Source organism: Littorina saxatilis, linkage group LG17 (assembly GCF_037325665.1).
Source record: "Littorina saxatilis isolate snail1 linkage group LG17, US_GU_Lsax_2.0, whole genome shotgun sequence".
NCBI classification, from domain to species: domain Eukaryota; kingdom Metazoa; phylum Mollusca; class Gastropoda; order Littorinimorpha; family Littorinidae; genus Littorina; species Littorina saxatilis.
Genome location: NC_090261.1, coordinates 24,577,644 through 24,597,282, shown reverse-complemented (window position 1 = coordinate 24,597,282; position 19,639 = coordinate 24,577,644). Strand labels below are relative to the sequence as shown.

At 47.8% G+C, this 19,639-nt stretch overlaps 1 protein-coding gene across 1 annotated transcript in view; it reads left to right on the top strand.

Moving 5' to 3' along the window:
- Positions 1-19,639, top strand: part of LOC138953122 (dynein axonemal heavy chain 6-like) — a 141,426-nt gene that overhangs the window by 74,785 nt on the left and 47,002 nt on the right. The window contains exons 53-63 of the mRNA XM_070324913.1: positions 54-251; positions 1,458-1,823; positions 2,276-2,566; positions 2,978-3,198; positions 3,679-3,838; positions 4,445-4,576; positions 5,444-5,539; positions 6,028-6,168; positions 6,620-6,835; positions 12,867-12,985; positions 13,625-13,736. Coding sequence (XP_070181014.1) covers positions 54-251; positions 1,458-1,823; positions 2,276-2,566; positions 2,978-3,198; positions 3,679-3,838; positions 4,445-4,576; positions 5,444-5,539; positions 6,028-6,168; positions 6,620-6,835; positions 12,867-12,985; positions 13,625-13,736 — 2,052 coding nt within the window. The remainder of the gene's footprint in view (positions 1-53; positions 252-1,457; positions 1,824-2,275; positions 2,567-2,977; positions 3,199-3,678; positions 3,839-4,444; positions 4,577-5,443; positions 5,540-6,027; positions 6,169-6,619; positions 6,836-12,866; positions 12,986-13,624; positions 13,737-19,639) is intronic.

Here is a 19,639-nt window from a genome sequence, read left to right as displayed (position 1 = left end):
AGTGACCACTAATCCAAACTTTGTTTGTTTGTTGCTGTATCTCTCGTTGCCAGGTGGGTCTGGACGGCACAGGCAAGTCGACAGTGGTTCACCTGGCCAGCTACATCGCGCTGTGCGAGATCATGCGCCTCAAGCTGCACAAGAGCTACGACCTGACCGAGTTCAGGGAGGACCTCAAGGCCATCTTTATTCAGAGCGGGGTCAAGGGCGTCAAGACCGTCTTCCTCCTGGCCGACTCGGACATCGTCAAGGTCTGTGTGTAGTTCACTGTTTGCTTTTTCTTTTTTGGGTGCTGTTTTGGATTGGATACATTAGTACCTGTGACGTGAGGCCTTCTGGGGAGGGAGGACAGCACTTTAAATGTGAGTCCTGTTATAAGAGAAGATATCTCTGATTAAAAAAAACACCTGTTATCAATTGACCAGTAATGCTGACCATAGTATCCTGTCTCGAGAGGACACTTGCATGTGAGGGACTCTTCTTGCCGGTCCCAAGGGTCCTCTCTCATTACGGGTATCACTGTGCTTGCCTTAAGTTTTTTTGTGATTTATATGGTGAGGATCTTTATTGATTATGATCAGTTTATCCTTTTTTTTGGACTCACATGCGAAGCAAAAGTGAGTCTATGTACTCACCCGAGTCGTCCGTCCGTCCGTCCGGAAAAATTTAACGTTGGATATTTCTTGGACACTATTCAGTCTATCAGTACCAAATTTGGCAAGATGGTGTATGATGACAAGGCCCCAAAAAACATACATAGCATCTTGACCTTGCTTCAAGGTCAAGGTCGCAGGGGCCATATATGTTGCCTAAAAAACAGCTATTTTTCCCATTTTTCCCATTTTCTCTGAAGTTTTTGAGATTCAATACCTCACCTATATATGATATATAGGGCAAAGTAAGCCCCATCTTTTGATACCAGTTTGGTTTACCTTGCTTCAAGGTCAAGGTCACAGGAGCTCTTCAAAGTTGGATTGTATACATATTTTGAAGTGACCTTGACCCTGAACTATGGAAGATAACTGTTTCAAACCTAAAAATTATGTGGGGCACATGTTATGCTTTCATCATGAGACACATTTGGTCACATATGATCAAGGTCAAGGTCACTTTGACCCTTATGAAATGTGACCAAAATAAAGTAGTGAACCACTAAAAGTGACCATATCTCATGGTAGAAAGAGCCAATAAGCACCATTGTACTTCCTGTGTCTTGAATTAACAGCTTTGTGTTGCATGACCTTGGATGACCTTGACCTTGGGTCAAGGTCACATGTATTTTGGTAGGAAAAATGTGTAAAGCATGTGAGTCGTATGGGCTTTGCCCTTCTTGTTAATACTTCATTTATGCCGTTACTTCCCAACCAAATGATACTAGACGTTTGTGGTGAGGCTGCTAGGCCAGGCTTTCTTGGAGCTTTCTGTTTCAAAAATGTTGTATCATCTCTGCACTTCAGGAAGCTTTCTTGGAGGACATCAACTGCATCCTGAACTCAGGCGAGGTTCCAGACCTCTTTGACAACGAGGAGCTGGACGGAATCACTATGGACCTCAAGGCAGACGCCAACGCCGCTGACGTTCCAGACACTCGGGCCGCTGTTTACCAGTTCTTCATCCAGCGGGTCCGTCAGCACCTGCATGTGGTGCTCACCATGAGCCCTGCCGGTGACAAGTTCCGCCAACGGTGCCGAATGAACCCGGCACTCATCAACTGCTGCACCATCGACTGGTACGACGAGTGGTCGGAGGAAGCCATGCTGAGCGTTGCCAAAGTGTTCTTCAGCAACACCGAGTTCATCGCTGACCCTGAGTACGACATTGAGGTAGGTACTGAGGTTACTGGCTGGGTTATAAGATGGAAATGAAAGTAGCATGTGGCTCAGACCTGTGAGGATGTGCATAAGAGTGTAGTAGAGACGGGAGAGCTGTATTGGCTCTGTGCTTTAAATCTTTATCAGAGTAATATTCACAATGATGATGGATAGATGAATGAGAGAATGAATGAATGAATGAATGAAATTTCTAAGGAAGCCAAACATTGACTCCATGCACAAAAGTGTAATGGTGACGGAAGACTTTTGCTGGTGACTGTTTTATCTGTGGTGACTGATTTATCTGTGCTGTAGATCTGTGTCGGAATGATGATGATGATGAATGGATGGATGCATAAATGCATAAAAAGAGAAATGAATAGATGAATGAATAAATAAATGAATGAATGAATGAATGAATGAATGAATAAGCACTAATGAAGCTTAACACTGACTCCCTACAGGAGCTGAAGGAGCGTGTGGCTCAGATCTGCGTGGACATGCACAAGAGTGTGGTAGAGACAGGCGTGCGCTACTGGGCGGAGGTGCGCCGCCACCTCTACGCCACACCCAGCAGCTACATGGAACTCATCCGCCTCTACGCTCGCATGCTGCGCGACAACAAGCGCGACTTTGTCTCCAACAGACAGCGCCTGCAGATCGGCCTGTCCACCCTGTCCGACGCTTACAACATGGTGGGGGACATGCAAGAGGAACTGCTGGGACTGGGTCCAGTTATTGTGCAGAAAGCCAAGGTCAGTGTGTGCTTTTGTGAGTGTGCAACATTCAATGGACAACATTTTCATTCTCAATTTGCAACATTTATTGAATCTGAAAATGATGTGTGACATCTTTAATTTTGTAAATTGATTTGGTTTGTGTGTTAGGACATAGGAAATGAACGGTAACTGCTAATGTTGTCCTCCATGCCTAGCTGGTAGAAGTGCAAGTTGGATGCTTGGGTGTGGAAACCGTGAGTGAACCAGTGAATAAATGTGACTGGGGGTGGAGTATACCAGCTGTAATAACAGACGCAAAAGAACAGGGTATTCTGAGGATGGAAAAGTGATGCTGAAATGACATTTCACAGTTTGTTCCACAAGTCTGACCCTAACTTCCATTGTAACCAAGACACAAAAGTCTAACCCTAACTCCCATTTTCACAGGACACAGAGCAGTTGCTGCAGCAGCTGGAGAAGGACCAGGAGGCGGTGGAGCAGGTGCGTCAGATCGTGGAGAGCGAGGAGGACCTCATGAAGAAGGAGACGCAGATCGTGCAGAACTTTGCCGACGAGTGTCACAACGACCTGGCCTCTGTCCTGCCGGCCCTGCAGCAAGCCATCATGTCCCTGGAGACGCTGGACAAAGCGTCCATCTCTGAGCTCAGGTCAGTCCTGCAGGGCATAGTGTATAACTCTGCCTCCTGCACAGAATGAATCATTCAAAGACACACATTGAATGATGCTGTCTCCTATGCAATTCCCATTTTGACATTATTGGTAATGTATCAGTTGAAAGCTACAAATATTTGGAATGGAATCGGCAAGCCTCCAAAAGTCCTGTAAGGATTGGGTTTTGATTGGAAACTTTTGGTTATGTATTAGTTGACAGCTGAAAATACCAGGTACTGAATGAGCTGTCGGTCAGACCAAATGGATGACATTTTGCTTGACAAATTTCCCTTTACAAATACAACTGCTATCAACTGCTTTGCCTGACAGGCTGACCAATCTCTCTGTGAGCCAAGTTCTGTACTGTAGGAATGGAAATTTGAAAAATTACGCCATGATTGTGTGTTTGTTGATGTCAAATTTCATAGTGTTAAGCATAAACAAAATGTCCAGTTGTTCCTGTGTGTGTGTGACAGGGTGTACAGCAAACCCCCTCCACTGGTGGAGACGGTGATGTCGGCAGTGTGTGTGCTGTTCCAACGTAAACCGGACTGGCCCACGGCCAAACTGATGCTTGGAGATCAAGGCTTCCTCAGAAGACTGCTTCAGTTTGACAAGAATGCTGTACCTGACAAGGTGAGCGGAAGAGCTGGTTCTCTCAGGTTACACAAATGTAGATGTTTGTAATTATGCCAGTTCTACACACATTTAGACACTCAATCTTCAGGGAAGTGATGGGAGTGATTACATTTTCAGGGAAGTGATTTGAATGATTTCAGGCACATAGCTTTTGGGAGTTGGTCCCAGTAATTTCTGGCCCTGAGTCTTCCAGGAAGGGATTCTTGTAATATCAGGCATATTGCCTTTGAGGGCGGAAAGGTAGAGCAATGGATTCTGGTTATTTCAGGCACTTACTCTTTAAGCAGGAGTGATTCAAAAATTGGTACTTGTGATTTTGTGCCCCTAATCTTTATTAAGGTGGGTAGGCTGGGGTAGACTGGCATGGAGGGTGTGCAATGGGTACCGCTGCATGTTTATATTTTTCTGTACCTGCTGCCCCCAGGTGTTTAGAAAGCTGAAGAAGTACTGCAAGACACCAGACTTCAAGGCAGACACTGTGGGCGGGGTCTCTGTAGGCTGATTTCTTGTCTCTACTCTTTCGGGTAGGATGGTTAAAGGAAGGGAATGGGTAGCTCTGTAACACCTACATGTTTATATTTTGCTGTACCTGCTGCCCCCCAGGTGTTCAGCAAGCTGAAGAAGTACTCCAAGACGCCCGACTTCAAGGCGGACACTGTGGGCAAGGTGTCTGTGGCCTGTCGCTCTCTCTGCATGTGGGTCCTGGCCATGGAACATTACCACGATGTCTACAAGGTCAGTCAGATTTGTTCTACTTTTAGATGAACAGTTTAACAGTTTGGAGTTTTAAAATCCTCTAAACGCTACAGGTTTGCACATCTTGTTTGCTGTGCTTGTTAAATTTCATGTCATTTCATTTACTCTATTATCCCAATACCCCCCACGGGTTAGGGGGAAGAATTTACCCGATGCTCACCTGCATGTCGTAAGAGGCGACTAACGGATTCTGTTTCTGCTTTTACCCTTGTTGAGTGTTTCTTGTATAGAATACAGTCAATTTTTGTAAAGATTTTAGTCAAGCAGTATGTAAGAAATGTTAAGTCCTTTGTACTGGAAACTTGCATTCTCCCAGTAAGGTAATATATTGTACTACGTTGCAAGCCCCTGGAGCAAATTTTTGATTAGTGCTTTTGTGAACAAGAAACAATTGACAAGTGGCTCTATCCCATCTCCCCCCTTTTCCCGTCGCGATATAACCTTCGTGGTTGAAAACGACGTTAAACACCAAATAAAGAAAGAAAGAATTATCCCAATGCTGGGAAATTCGGGTCGCTTCCTCCCAGTGGAAAGCTAGCAGCAACAAGTCGCGCTACCCAGGTGTATGCGTGGGGCGAGATTAACTATTATGTACTGCTCTCTCTGCCTAAGCAGTGTAGATGTTATTTCTGTGTGAGTGTGTTTTGGGACGGAGGGACGTTGGACAAATTTTGCAGGATTCCAGGTGGGTTTTTTTTACAAACCAGTCCTGTTGATGGTACATATGTATCATACAAAGCTGAAACGAAGAGTTCACTAGAGAATTGTATACATATTTACTAGAATATAAGATAAATCTGAATGCACATTATAATATTCTAATGGGAAGATTTGATATGGCACCAGATGGTGAAGCCAAAACAAGCACGAGTGGAGGAAGCTCAGGAGGCGCTGAAACTTGCACAGGACAGCCTGGCCAAGAAACAGAACAGTCTCAGAAAGGTAAGCATTGTGGACAAAAGGGAAACCAACGTTTCCTTGGTGTGGCAAGGAGAGGAATCAATCATAACAAGCTGGGTCAATGTTTTGATCAAACCTTGTGAAAGATTCAGGAGACGGCTGTTTTACTGTCTCTTCATGACTTTAAGTGATACAGAAAATTCACGTCTGGCTTTACTGCAAATGGTTTGACAGTACAATCAAGTACATGAGGTTCAGATTGTATGTTTTGTTTTTTTCACTGAAGGATATATAACTTTGATTCTTGTGAGCTTTTTGATGGGAGCAATTTCCTCGTTCCTCTTGCCTCTTGACTTTTGTATTCAGTAATTTAAAAAAAAAGGGGTCCTGATTTGACCTATATGGTCCGCTGGACCCAAAAAGCAACAACTATCAAATCAATTTCACAAAACATGAGTTACTTGCAGACACCTCTGGCATGTCTCATGAGGTCTTGTTTTGTTATGACCACTGGTGATGTGCCTGTGCAGATCCAGAAACACTTGCAGCTGATTCAGAAGCAGTACCAGGACAGCGTAAACCAGCGAGAGGCCCTGCAGCAGCGACAGGTTACAACAGGGCTGCGTCTCCAGCGAGCAGCCGTCCTCATCTCTGCACTGGAGGACGAAGAGGTAAGATGCTTTCTCTTCTTTATATTCGCAGAAATTCACTTTTAGTGGATAATGTCGCCTGTGTCGAATGATCAGGCAGGACATACTTAAAAAATTGGTTTAAGATGGAACTACAAGGGCTGGCACTTGTAGCACAATATGAAGCAGTCTTGCGACAGAACAATTCGTAATCAAAACCAAGAAAAGTAGGTTTATGGAATGTTTCATTATAGACAGTACAAAACATTCACAGAACAGTAAGTAGCAAGCTATGAATTGTAAAAAGTCCTTGTGTAAGTCACGGTTGCAAGAAACATTTTGGGACAGGTATTTCAGACTTAAATTTACTCCACAGTGAGTTTTGTGCATACCCACACCTGAAGTAGTGTGTCGTGAGAGGTGATCGTTGTAACACAGATTAGTGTGAAAGAAGTTAATGTTCAATGCACCAAACTAAACTGAACTTGTGCAGGTGCGATGGGCAGAGTCAGTGAAAGTGCTTGACGGCAAGCTGAAAGGACTTGTGGGCAACACGCTGGTGTCGGCAGCGGCCGTGGCCTACCTGGGACCCCTCACCCTCAGCTACCGACAGGAGCTGGTGGCCAAGTGGGTGCACATGTTGCAGGAGTCCCAGGTTCCAATCTCTCATAGGTTTGACCTCATCCACAGCATGTCTGAAGCTAACGAGGTGAGAAGACGGAAGAGAGGAGTGATTTCTTTTTTGCTGGTTTGTGTCTTTGTGAAGTATATTGAGATGTTAGACAAGTTGAAACTGTGCAGTCTTGATTTATAACAGTGTGGCGTAACATCAAAAAAGTTTATTGAGGTGATTTTCTTTCAAGGATTTCTTTGTGTTGAGTGTACTGGGAGGTTAGACACTTTGTAACAGCGAAATCTTGAGTTAAATTACATTCTTATCCCAACTCACATACAGCAATTTACTCCAGTTTAGTGCTAGGACGCTGAATAGCATCGCCTTGGTAACAAGGGGAGGTCACCCTAAAAAAGAGCTACCTTGACCCCTTAACATGACAAAGTCACGCGTGACTTCCTGACCTTGCCGCCATCTTTGAATCTTTCACTCTCCAGCGATCTGTGTCTACAGACGTGTTTTGATTTTGCTCCGGCTTTCAGCCGGTTTGTCTGACTTCTGCCTTTGTCAGACCCTGCCTTGGTTCTTGCACACGGTCCCTCTGCTCCTACTGTGTGTTTGGGTGAGCTTTTTTGTCGTTTGTTATCGTTTTGTGACTTAGGTTTGGTCGAATACTTAGCTTTGTTTACATTTTTTCCGTTCGCCATGTCGGATAAGGAAAGAATAAAAATGCTAAGTCGGTGGCCGAGCCTTCTCCCACAAAGAAGCCTTCTCGTAAGTCGTAGAGTTCGGCATGTTAAGCTTTGATTAAAGTCACAGATCCTTGTCTAAATCCTCGTTTGATGTGCGATAGACTTACCTTATTCTCCGGCTATGCCTAGTTTGCCTTCAGCTGCTTCACCGGTCTTGTCCGGTTCAGGCCCTGTTAGCGAGAAGCAGGATGTTTATGCTATTTTGCACTCCTTGAGTGCTTAGATATCCTCTCTTTCAGCCGAGTTTTCGTCTGCCAAGGCTGAGATGTGTCTTTGCCTTCCGGTGTGGGAGGTGTGCGTTCCCTTGCCAGGGTGTGTGTCCGCCTTCCTCCACTTTTACGTCCGCCGACGTTCACGCCTCGTTTGAGGGCAGCCGTGGTGTTTCCCTGCTGCGTTCCCAGGCCTCTTGGACTGACGACGATCAAGGTATTTATACTTCGCCAGTAACCGGGTTCTCCGGCCAAAACGAAGTGCGTGTTTGGAGAGAGTAGCCACACCGGTTCGTGTGCGCGAAAGCTTAGGCCCTAGGTCTACGTCGTTCCGATTGAGTGAACGTCTAGATCGAGGGAAAAGCCCAGACACGCGTTCGGTCTCTGACCGAACAGGGGAAGTGCGTCCTCCTACACTCCCTAGAGGAACAGTGGGTGCGGCAGCACAGCTTTCACAGCTTTCCCCGCTTCCGCCTTTCAGGCAGGAAGCAGTCCCTAGGGACGTACCGCTTGGGTATAAAATCCCTCGTGGGCGTCTCTTCCGGGCGACACTTCGTCGGACTATGGTAGTCACGGCGGAAGTGTCTTGCCTGACTTCACGGAAGTGAGGGACTACGGGTCGGATTTTGGCACTTCCGTCCAGGGTGACGAAGATGTCAACTTCCGCATACCGACTAAGCTGCCGCAAGCTCTGGCTTTAGCGGAGGAAGTGGCTTCACGGTATTTTGAGGAGGGGGTGACATTCCCCGCTTCCGCCCTCTGGGCAGGAAAGCAGTCCCTAGGGACACACTGCTTGGGTATCGCATCCCTCGTGTGTCGTCTCTTCTGGGTGACGCTTCGCCTGACTATTGTAGTCAGGGCGGAAGTTCGTTGCCTTGTTGCACGGATGTGCGGGATTATGAGTCGGATTTTGGTGCTTCTGTTCAGGTTGACAAAGATGCCAACTTCCGTGTACTGGTTGAACTTCCGCTAGCACTGGCTTTGGCGGCGGAAGTTACTTCAAGGTAGTTCGAGGAGGGTGCGGCAACACTTGTAGGCTTGTTGCCCAACCTCCTTCCGCTTTGGGGGATTCCCGTTCTGCGAAGGACTGGAAACAGCAGTTCCGTTTTCGGAAATTCCCGTTTTCGGAAATTCCCGTTGGTAGCGTTTGAGCTGTCTATGCTACTGACTACTGGGCAGTATGGCGGTGCGTTTCACGCTGTACCGTGGTTAACAGCACAAGGTCTGGCTCCTGATTCAGCGCAGCCTTACCGTGCTTCTTTGTTTTTAGCCTCAGCTTTGCCTGCTGGTTTGGCTAAGGGGTTTACACTGCTGCATAATTCAGTCAATTTGATTGGCTCGTTTGCCTTGCCTCGTTCCACTTTTCCGGAACTTGCAGTCCTTAGGCAAGATGATACAGCAGAGACAGAGTAGTCCCGTTTTCGGAGAATTCTCTTTTGTCTTTGGAGTAACTGGCTTACGTTTGCTTGAGTTATCGTCTCTCTCTGAGACTTTGCAGAGATCTCTGGCGAGATTGATCGCGTCGTCATTAGACCCATTCAGGTTTCGTGACGATGCGGTAGAGAAAGTTGTCACTATTCTGGTAGGGAAGACGGCTACAGTAGAACAGTATGTTATACTGAGTCCTCTTTCTTGTCTCTGGGGGAATAAGCACATGATCTTTTCAAGTTATCCTCTGTTTAGGAAACTTTGCAAGATTTTTTTATAGAGCTCTATCTTCTCTGCTCTTGTTAACTTCGAGTTTCGTCGTGACGCACGGGAGAAGGATGTCATGTCGCTTCTAGCTGCTTTGGCTAAAGTCTTTTGAACAGCGGAGCCTCCCAGCGCTTTTCTTGGCACTTTGCTTGGCTCAGGTTGCAAACAAGAGGCGGATCTACTCCGCTCTTTGCTTTTTGTGGTCCATCTTCTGGGAGAAGCTGGATCTGCGTCGGCTGGCCACATTTGGCCTTTATTTTGGCAAGATGCGGAGCTAAGCAAACACACATTGGGTTAAACCCTCTGCCTTAGGCAGCTTCGCGGTATGTACGCCCATCTTTGGTGCGGCATACCTCTTATTTTTCACCTTCTAGGGTGAAGTTGCTAAGGCCTCAATTTTTGTTTTTTGCCTCTGTGGTGAAAAACAAGGCAAGCTGTTAAAACTTTCTCAGCTTTTACGGCTTACAGAATTGCGCTTTCTCATCAGGGTCATAAGCTTTGGTTTCTGACAAGTCGCCAGAACATGTCCAAATTATGGGCTCACATTCTGACTAAATTTTTAGGCTCTCTGAGCCATTGCTCGTAACCTCTCAGTCGGAACTTTTCCGGCTAAGCCTACCTCTTGAGGCAGTGGCTTCTGTCAGCGACTTTCGCTGCGCAGCACAAAGGACTCGCAGGAATTCCTTAGTTTCAGCTTTTCTTTCTAAGAGGTTACGGAAAGAACTAAACACCATCATGTGGCTAAGCCTAGGTTTGGCACAGACGTTTTTAGCATTGGGGTTGTTTTTCTTCCACACGCTAAGACATACACCGTCGATTGGCGGGTACGCCCTTCACAGAGAAGGGTGGACAGGTTGCAAAGTCTGTTTCGTACTCTGTCCTTGATAAAGAGAGCGGCTGTACGTGTTCTGACCTCTCTTTTTGGCCAAATGGAATCGATGGCCACTCTTGTGCCCTTAGGCAGAGTCCACAAGCGGCCATTTCAGGCTGCCCTGAGTTCGCTGTGGAAGCCTTCTCTTCAGGGCTGGGAGACAGTAGTCTCTCTTGAAAGCTGGTGTCGGCACATAACGAGGCAGTGGCTGCTCCCTGGGATTTCACAGGGAGTGCCAATCTCGTTTGCCCCCCCCCGGACGGGTTTCTGTTCACAGACGCGTCTATGGAGGGCTGGGGTGCCCATCTTTCTGTTCACACTGCGTCAGGTCTGTGGAACGAGACGCACAGTGGGGGGCACATTAATGCCCTAGAGTTAGAGGCTGTTTTCCTGGGACTCCAATCGTTTCTGTCTATGGTCAGGAACGAATAAAGTGGGGTTCGCACAGACAACACGACCATGGCGGCTTATTTCAACAAACAGGGAGGCACTTTGTCTCTCGCTCTTTCTGTCAGGTCAGGTCAGATTCTTGCCTGGGGCAGCCAGCACCTTATTCTGTTGTCAGCGAAGTACGTCCCAGGCATACTCAACGTTCTTGCGGACTACTTCAGTCGCCCGTAGTGTACGATGCACACGGAGTAGTCTCTGACTCATCAGGTCCTACAACGTCTGGGTGGCATTTCGGCAAGCCTACAGTCGATCTGTTTGTGACAAGATTCTCCTGCAGGCTTCAGGTCTTTATCTCCCCCTTTCCAGACCCAGAGGGGAGGGAAACAGACGCCCTGGAAGTAAACTGGTCGCGTCTGAGCCTATGCTTTCCCCCCGTTTCATCTCTTGGGAAAGGTTCTCAGGAAGGCGGAGCGGGGACAGCCTTGCTTGGTGTTGGTGGCCCCTTGGTGGCCCAGCCAACATTGGTTCCCCGTCCTCCTTCGCCTCGCAGACGGCCCTCCATTCTTTCTAGGTCGCTGCGCTGTTCTGGCTCCTCAGACGCTACTTTAGGCTTTGTCCAAAAGGCCCACAGGGAATCGACCAGCACTGTTTATGCGTCACACTGGTCAGCTTGGACAAAGTGGTGCTCGGAGAATGGAGTTACTGCTACTTCACCTCGCTCTATGCATGTAGCAAATCATCTCTCGTGTTTGGCTGCTCAGGGCTTGGCTCCTTCTTTTTTGAGAGTCAGGCGCTCAGCCATTTCTTCTACTCTGAAGTAATTAGGGCATAGCATTAACCTGGGCGGTGTAATTGCTAGTGTTCTTAAGGGGGCAGCGATTGGTTTTACGAAGGCTAAGTCCCCTCTTCCCGCGTGGGACTTATTTTTTGGTACTCAAGTTTCTAGCCTCTTCGGATTTCGAACCTTTAGCTTCAGCGAGCTTAGCTAACTTGACCCGTAAAGCCTTGTTCCTCGTTTTGTTAGCCTCTGCCCGTGGAGGCGGTGAGGTGCACGCTCTTTCAGGCCTGGCTAAGGATATTTCTTTTGAGAGCTATGGCTCTTTTGTTTTAAGATTTCGGCCGGAGTTCCTTGCCAAAACCAAAAACAAGGTCTGTCCTCCTCTGTTATTCGCATTCCTCCTTTAAGTAGGATTCTTGCGTCTGGTGACCCTGATATGGTCAATTGTCCTGTTTGTACTCTTACCAGCTACTTATCCCGTACCACGCCCATTAGGTCTAGGGACCAAAAACTGCTCTTCATCTCAGTTGACACTGAAAGGAGCAAGGACTTGTCGCGGGTCACTTTGGTAAGATGGGTCTCTACGCTTATTAAACAAGTGTATGCGTGGTGGCACAGACAAGTTGGGTTTGGGCATTCTGTCCTTCCTATGAAGTTGTCAAGAACTCATGAAGCCAGAGCCTGGGCTACTTCTCTGGCAGTCCTCCGCTCAGGCGTGCTGGCAGAGGTCTTAGACGCTGCCTACTGGAAATCGCAGGGCGTTTTCATCAACTTTTACCTGCGAGATGTGGCCAGCACTCGTCATGGTGGCAGTAGCTCCCTACCAGCCATTGTCGCTGCTGGACAAGTGGAATTTTGTTTTCCCACCTCCTTCATTAGCATTCTGCTGTATGTGAGTTGGGATAAGAATGTAATTTAATTGAAAATTTTCATCTAAATTTTAATTTGATTATATACTTACCCAACTCACATAGTTGATACCCGCCCGCCTGCCCCGCTTTTGGGGTTTTTATGGGGGTTTTTTCCTAAAAAAGAGGGAAATTTTTCTATGTTCGCTTTCGATTGAATGATTCAAAGATGGCGGCAAGGTCAGGAAGTCACGCGTGACTTTGTCATGTTAAGGGGTCAAGGTAGCTCTTTTTTAGGGTGACCTCCCCTTGTTACCAAGGCGATGCTATTCAGCGTCCTAGCACTAAACTGGAGTAAATTGCTGTATGTGAGTTGGGTAAGTATATAATCAAATTAAAATTTAGATGAAAATTTTCAAGTTATCTCTATAATGCTGTGATGTAAAGATAGGAAAACACATTTTATTGTTGTGCTGAGATGAATAAAATTGTAGGTGCCCTAAATAAAACTGTCTTAAAATTTAGTTTTCTAGTTGAGTTGTTGATTGCTCCAAAGTGAAAGTGGTGCGTTTTGTGTGTTTCAGATCATGAAGTGGTACAACCATGGACTACCCAGAGATAAGCACTCCACAGAGAACGCCATCTTCGTGAAGAAAGCCAGGAAGTGGCCGCTCTTCATCGACCCACAGTTCCAGGCTGCTAGGTAAGATTGCCACTCACATTTTCTTCACCGTTTGGTTTTTATTATGCAGTAGAATATGTTAATAAAGACCTGTCAAGGGACCAACCAAAAGTGGTCGTTCTTGACAGGTGGCAGCTATGGAAAGGGGAATTATATTGAGGTAAAAACCTTGATGGGGATCCTTCAGGGTGGTGGATGTGGGCAGGTTGTCTTTATTTAGAGGTGATCGCCAGGGAAGGTTTGGCTGTATTGTTGGGTGGTCATATTGCATGGGAGGGAGATGAGTTATTTGTGCTTTAAAGATGTTTTGAACCTATTTATGGAATGTAGGTTCGTAAGGAAGAAGTTCAGAAAGATCAAGCAGGGAAAAACGTGTTTAAATCTGCTGATGGAGCAGCGCAGGCTAAATCTTAACTAAAAGTTACAAGTTAGAGACAGATGTTTTAAAAGGAGAAGTGTATTGAAAAGTGTTATGCACTGCTGTGGCTGTTTGTATACGTTGTGAAACATCTAGAACACAGGGAAAATTTAAAGCTAGAAAAATACAGGCAAATATAAAGCTCCTGTTAGATACCAAAGACAAAGATAACCATACTGTACGGACCTGGCTCTGATGCTAATCACCAGCTGACATACTCATGTTAACGTTGTGTTTATCAGCTGGGTGAAAGAGATGGAAGGCTACCGCCTGAAGATTGTGACGGCCACCGACCCCAACATGATGAGGACGCTTGAGACAGCCGTCAAAGTGGGAGACCCTGTTCTTATCAAGGTCAGTAGCAGCTCGACCTGTGATGCTTTTACCTTTGGCATGAATGAGGCCCAAATTCTGTTTTTAAAATGGAATAAGACAGAGATCGAAGCACTCGGAGGATGAGATGTGAAAGATTTTGTGTACTTTGGAGTATTTCTTTCGAATACATCACCTCAATTTAACTAATAGGAGTTACCTTACTTACGAGTGCTAGACTGAGAAGCGTCCTATGTTACCAGTACTAGACTGTAAACAAGGTCGCTAACTCTGGATTTCCGTCGGTATACCATTTAGGGGAGTAGTCTCCCTTTGTCGGTAGTACCTCTCTGCGCATGTGCCAATGCCCATAATCCCCAGTTTCAATTTCTTGCTACGGGGAGCTAGACGTGTATTTAGACCTTTCCCGTCTAAGAAGACTTCCTTCACAGGAACTACAACATTCACCTTCAATCACGGTTTGGGCTTTCCTTTTTAAGGGCGATTAAATAACATATTCTTACTCCGAGTCACATATTAGCATTGACGCAGTCGAGATGCTAGGTAGACTGAAAAAATGTATTTTTTACAAGTAAAATGACTATTTCTAAGAATACTCACCTCAATTTAACTATAAGGAGTTACCCTACTTATGAGTATCAGACTGAGTAGCACCTTGCAACCAATAAATGTTCAAGGTTGCTAACTCTTGGCTACTTCGCCAGTGCGCCATTTGTGGGAGTAGTCTCCCCTACCGGCAGTGACCCTCCACGCATGCGCACCATACTCCCTCAGTTCAATTCGAGCTGTTAAGTCAATTGCGGGGAAGGCGGGAGGGTCTGTGGTTAAATTGAGGTGAGTATTCTTAGAAATAGTCATTTTACTTGTAAAAAATACATATTTCTTTCGAATACATCACCTCAATTTAACTATAAGGAGAATAGATAAAAGGACGGGGGGTGACTTACCCTGTCACTCTATTGACTCCTAATCCGACTCAGTTGTTTGACAAACAAACAAACCAGCATCCGCTCCAGATGTGACTGGAAGAAAAGGCAGATATAAGCGGACTGAGTAGCGAGAATCACTGAGTCGGATGAGTGACCAGCTGTGCAGCTGAAATCGCGCCGACTCGACTGAGAGTGGGGCGATCCTGGGAGAGATCTCTCAGGTAGAATTTCCCAAAAGTAGAACTTGATTTCCACCCCACTGCTTGGATGATCTCGCTGACCGCTATGTTCCTGTCAAAGGCCAGGCTTGCCGCTATGGCTCTGACGTCATGAGCCTTAGGACGTGAGGGTCCTGGTAGTGGAATGCTAGCATCCCTGTAAGCTGATCTGATGACTGTCCGCAGCCATGAAGAGATGGTTTGAGGGGAAGTCCGAGGTCGAGATTCAGCAAATGACAGGAAAAGCTGCTGGGAGGAGTCTCGTAGAGATCTGGTCCTCTCCAGGTAGATAGACAAGGCTCTCACAGGGTCATGGAGATGATCAGGAGAGCTCTGATTGACTGGAAGCGGCTTGATAACGATCGACTGGTTGCCTGTCGTAGGTAGCCTATTCTTAGCTACAAATCCTGCTTCAGTTAGTAATAGGACTGACCCATCATTCCTGAATTGAAGGTGATTTGCATCCGCTGCCAAGGCGTGTATCTCACTAACTCTAGCTGCCGAAGCCAGTGCTGTCAAGAAGCACGTCTTGAGAGTAAGGGAACGCAGGGTTGCTACCTGTAAAGGTTCGAAAGAAGCTGAATCTAGCCATTTTAAGACTAGCCCAATATCCCAAGATGGGAACAAGACTCTGGTTCTAGGTCTAGATCTCTCGAAATTGGCCAGTAGGTCTGATAGATCTTTGTCTCTGCCTACTTCAAATCCCCCGTGATGCCTGTAAGTGTCAGAGATCATTGATCTGTAGCCTTTTATGGTTATAGGTGCCAGATTCCTTTCTTCAAACAGCCAAAGGAAGAAATCAGCGAGATGGTGAGGTAAGAGGCAGAGTGGGTCCAGTGATCTTCTATCACACCAATTGGAGAAGACTTTCCATTTTCCTTCATACACCTTTAAGGTGGAGGGCCTTCGTGCCGTAGCAATTCTCTCCAAGATGGGTTCACTGAATCTTCTGCTGCGGAGAGCGGTCCTAATAGAGTCCAAGCGTGAAGCTTGAGGCACGCTGGGTCCTGGTGATATATCCCGGACCTTGGTTGCCTGAGAAGATCCGGTCTCTCCGGCAGTTTTATGGGGGGAGCTGTTGCCAGGTCCAGGAGAAGGGATATCCACGATCTGTTCCAGTTGAGGGGAGCGATCAGGATGATTTGGCACGTTGTTTCTGCGATTTTCTGCAGTACCTTTGGTAGCAGGACCGAGGGGGGAAAGGCATAGGCATACATGTTCGTCCAGTCCAGACTGAGGGCATCTACGGCTATAGCTAGAGGATCCGGTACCGGTGAGACAAAAGTCTGTACCTTGTGGTTCCACCGTGTGGCAAACAGGTCTACGTGTGGAGTCCCCATGGACCGTGTGATCTCCGTGAAGACGTGCGGGTGGAGCGACCACTCCGTGTGGATCACTTGACCTTTTCTGGAGAGTGTGTCCGCCAGTACGTTTAGCCTCCCGGGGATGTGTCTCACTGTCAGGTCTATGTGGTAATCTCTGCACCAGAGTAGTATCTCCCTGACAAGATTGGTGAGTTCTCTGGAGTGGGTTCCACCCTGGTTGCGAATGTATGCCACCACTGTCGAGTTGTCTGACAAGACGAGAACCGGCGAGCCCCTGAGGAGCGCTGTCCAGTGGAGGAGGGCTTTCCATACCGCTCGGAGTTCTAGGAGATTGATGTGAGCCAAGGCCTCCTGTCTCGACCAGATACCGTGAGTCTCCTGGAAATCTGGGAGAAGATGGGCCCCCCAGCCCTCTATGCTCGCATCGCAACATAGCGAGAGCGAAGGCGACAGCCTTTTGAGCGGTACTCCTAGCTCCAGCCATGATTTGTTCGTCCAAACTTCGAGCGCCTGTGCCAGGTTGCTCGAGATGGGAATCAGTACATCCAGGTCCTCTGAGCTCTGCGTCCAGGCATCTGTGAGAGCATACTGGATGGGTCTGAGAAAGATCCTGCCCAATTCCAGGAGGTCTGAGGCCGCGTTGAGCAGGCCTATGAGGCTGAGGAAGCTCCTTGCCGACATGTTTTCCAAACTCAGTGTGGAATTGATGGTGTTGATGATCTTGTCCACCCGTTTGGGGGGCAGGGAAACCCTGTTCTCTGCTGTCCTGAACAGCATACCTAGGTGGGTGAAGGTTTGGGAAGGCTCTAGGTCTGATTTCTCCAAGTTGATCATCCAACCCAGTTTCTGCAGCAGCAAGATCAGAGACTGTAGATCCTTTCTGAGGACGGCTGGGGACTGATGTCTTTGAAGTATGTCGTCCAGGTAGTTTGAAGTGACTGCCTGTGCTTGGTGGCGGTGAATGGCAATCACCTCGTCCATAAGACGTGTGAAGGCCCAAGGGCTGAGGTTGAGACCGAAAGGTAGTGCTCTGAAAGAGAAGACTTGGCCGTTTATGGCAAAGCGAAGGTATTTCCTGGACGCTTTGTGTATTGGTACGTGAAGGTACGCGTCGGACAAGTCTAGGCTGACCCCATAATCGTTTGGTCTCACCGCGTTGCGAACCGTTTTGGTTGTCTCCATCTTGAAGTGTGGAGCGTTGATGAATTTGTTCAGAGAGCTGAGGTCGATAACTGGTCTCCATTGTCCGTTGGGTTTTAGAACGACAAACAGGGTTGAGTAAAAGGCTGGAGAACTTACCTTGTTTACTAGGAAAACAGCTTTCTTGAGTACCAGTGATTGTACCTCGTTGAGGAGGGCCTTTGCTTTCTCTGGATTGTTGGAGACTTTGGTAAAGACGGGGCATGTGGTCAGGGGGGGGTGAGAGGTGAACGATATTCTGAGGCCTTCTGTCACCGTTTGAATTACCCATGCGTCGGATGACAGGGACTGCCAAACTGGGGCAAAAAGTTGAAGTCTTGCCCCTAGTGCGATGGGTGTACGGGAAGAAGGCTGAGGGGGAAGGGGAGGAGCGCTGGGGTGAGAGTCATGGTCTACGAGCGCCAAACTTGGAGGAGGACCCTCCTCTAGTTCGACCCCCACGCTGCGGTGGCTGCCGCTGTCCTCCTCTCTGCTTCCCACGCCTTCTCGTGTAGAAATCTCTGTTTCCCGTTGCCCGGCGGTCTTTACGAAAGGGCTGTCTCTGTGTAGACTGCTTGGCTGTTGTTGCTTCTTTGGTGAGTGCCTCCTTCATCTTTGCCACTTGTCCTCCAAAGAGGAGCGAGTTGCCGATCGGGCCGGCTCGTAAGGCAAACTTGGTGGCTCGGGTTGCCTTCAGGCGCTCCATAAGCGTGTCTCTCTCGATGAGTTGCATATCACCAATCAGCTGGAGCAGTCCCGCCAGTAAGTTGAGTGATGAATTATTCAACCCAAAGGTGAGGCGGTTGACAGCAACTGTGTCCGTCAGAGAGCTGTTCCTTAAAAGCGTTCCAAGTGCGTTGGAAGCTAGTTCATTGAACGAGGCAGCTTGAACAAGTTGACGCAGGATCCTAGTGAAGTGCTCCCAAGTTCTCTTAGGTAAGACCTGATCCTTAGGTTGACGTTGTACCCCAAAGAATTCTAATTCTCTCTCCGTTTCTGGATTTGTACTGGAGAAAGGGGCATCGGGAGTCTCATACCAGGTCTTCTTGTATTCGACCTCTGTCACGAAGGCTGGTAGCACCGCTTCCGGCTTGTGGGCTGGTCCCGAGAGATGGTTATTAATTTTCTCCAAGATGAGTGCTGCTTGGTTCGACAGAGGGAAGGAGCTGGTTTTTTCTTCCTGTTCGGTGAGAAGGGAAGGCTTAATGGCAGAATTCTTCTTTGCGACCTGTGGAGCAAAGGCCTCTTCAGAAAGAATGCGAAGAATCTCAGCCTTGCACCCCTGCATCAGCCCATCGGTGGTTTTGGTGGGTTCCGGCTCCGATGTCCAGGTGTTTATGTTAGAAGTTGGGGACCTCTCTCTCCAATCGGAGAGGGTTGACCTACGAGAAGGTGAGTCGCCTCTCCTGAAATTCCGTATGGGTGAAAAGGAGCGGCTGTGAGAACGACGGAAGTCAAACGAAGTCCGTTCGTTGTACCAGGAACGTCGCGTATGTGGAGATCTGGAACGTTGACGTTCTGAACTGGGACGCCGGCTTGCTTCCCTAGATAGCCTGTAATAGTCCACGTGAGTCTCCTCAGCATGTTGATTTTGGGCGTGGGAGTGTCGGCGATCATCGCGTGAAAGGCGACTGTCTGCCCTGGAGCGACGCCTGCTATCCCTGGAGGGACCTTGCTCTCCTCTGTGTCGGCTCTGTTCCTGCGAGCGTCCTGTCTCCCTTGAATGACATGAGCTGACCCGAGGTCTCTGACTGGCTGAAGGAGAACGAGACGAACGGCGACTGCGAGGAGAGTGGCGCCGTTCCGTAGACCGTGGACTGCGGGAACGTCTGTCTCTGGAGGACGGGCTGTCGCATCTACGCTCGCGTGAAGGAGGCCTGGTAATTGTGGCAGCTGGAACAGTTGTCCGGCGTGGTAGGACCGCTGAGCTTGTCCGATGATGCGTGGCAGTCAAGGACTTGTCAGCTCTCTTGCGATATCCCGAGAGTCGTGAAGAAGCAGAAATAAGGGACAGTACTTCCGACGGGGTGTTTCTCGTGTCCTTAAGGGGCCTTAAGGAGAGTAGATCTTTCCATGCTTCCAGAGGCCAGGACTGGCAGAGATCACATGGTGCTGAGCTGTGACACCCTGTGCACCGAGCACAAGTGTCATGGTTATCCTCACACCAAGTGGGCTTCTTGCATTTGACACAGATGCGAGACATCTGTAACAGACTAAGTGACGTTATAATGTCTGTCTTGACAATGCTATAGTACCTCTTAGCTCTATGAGGT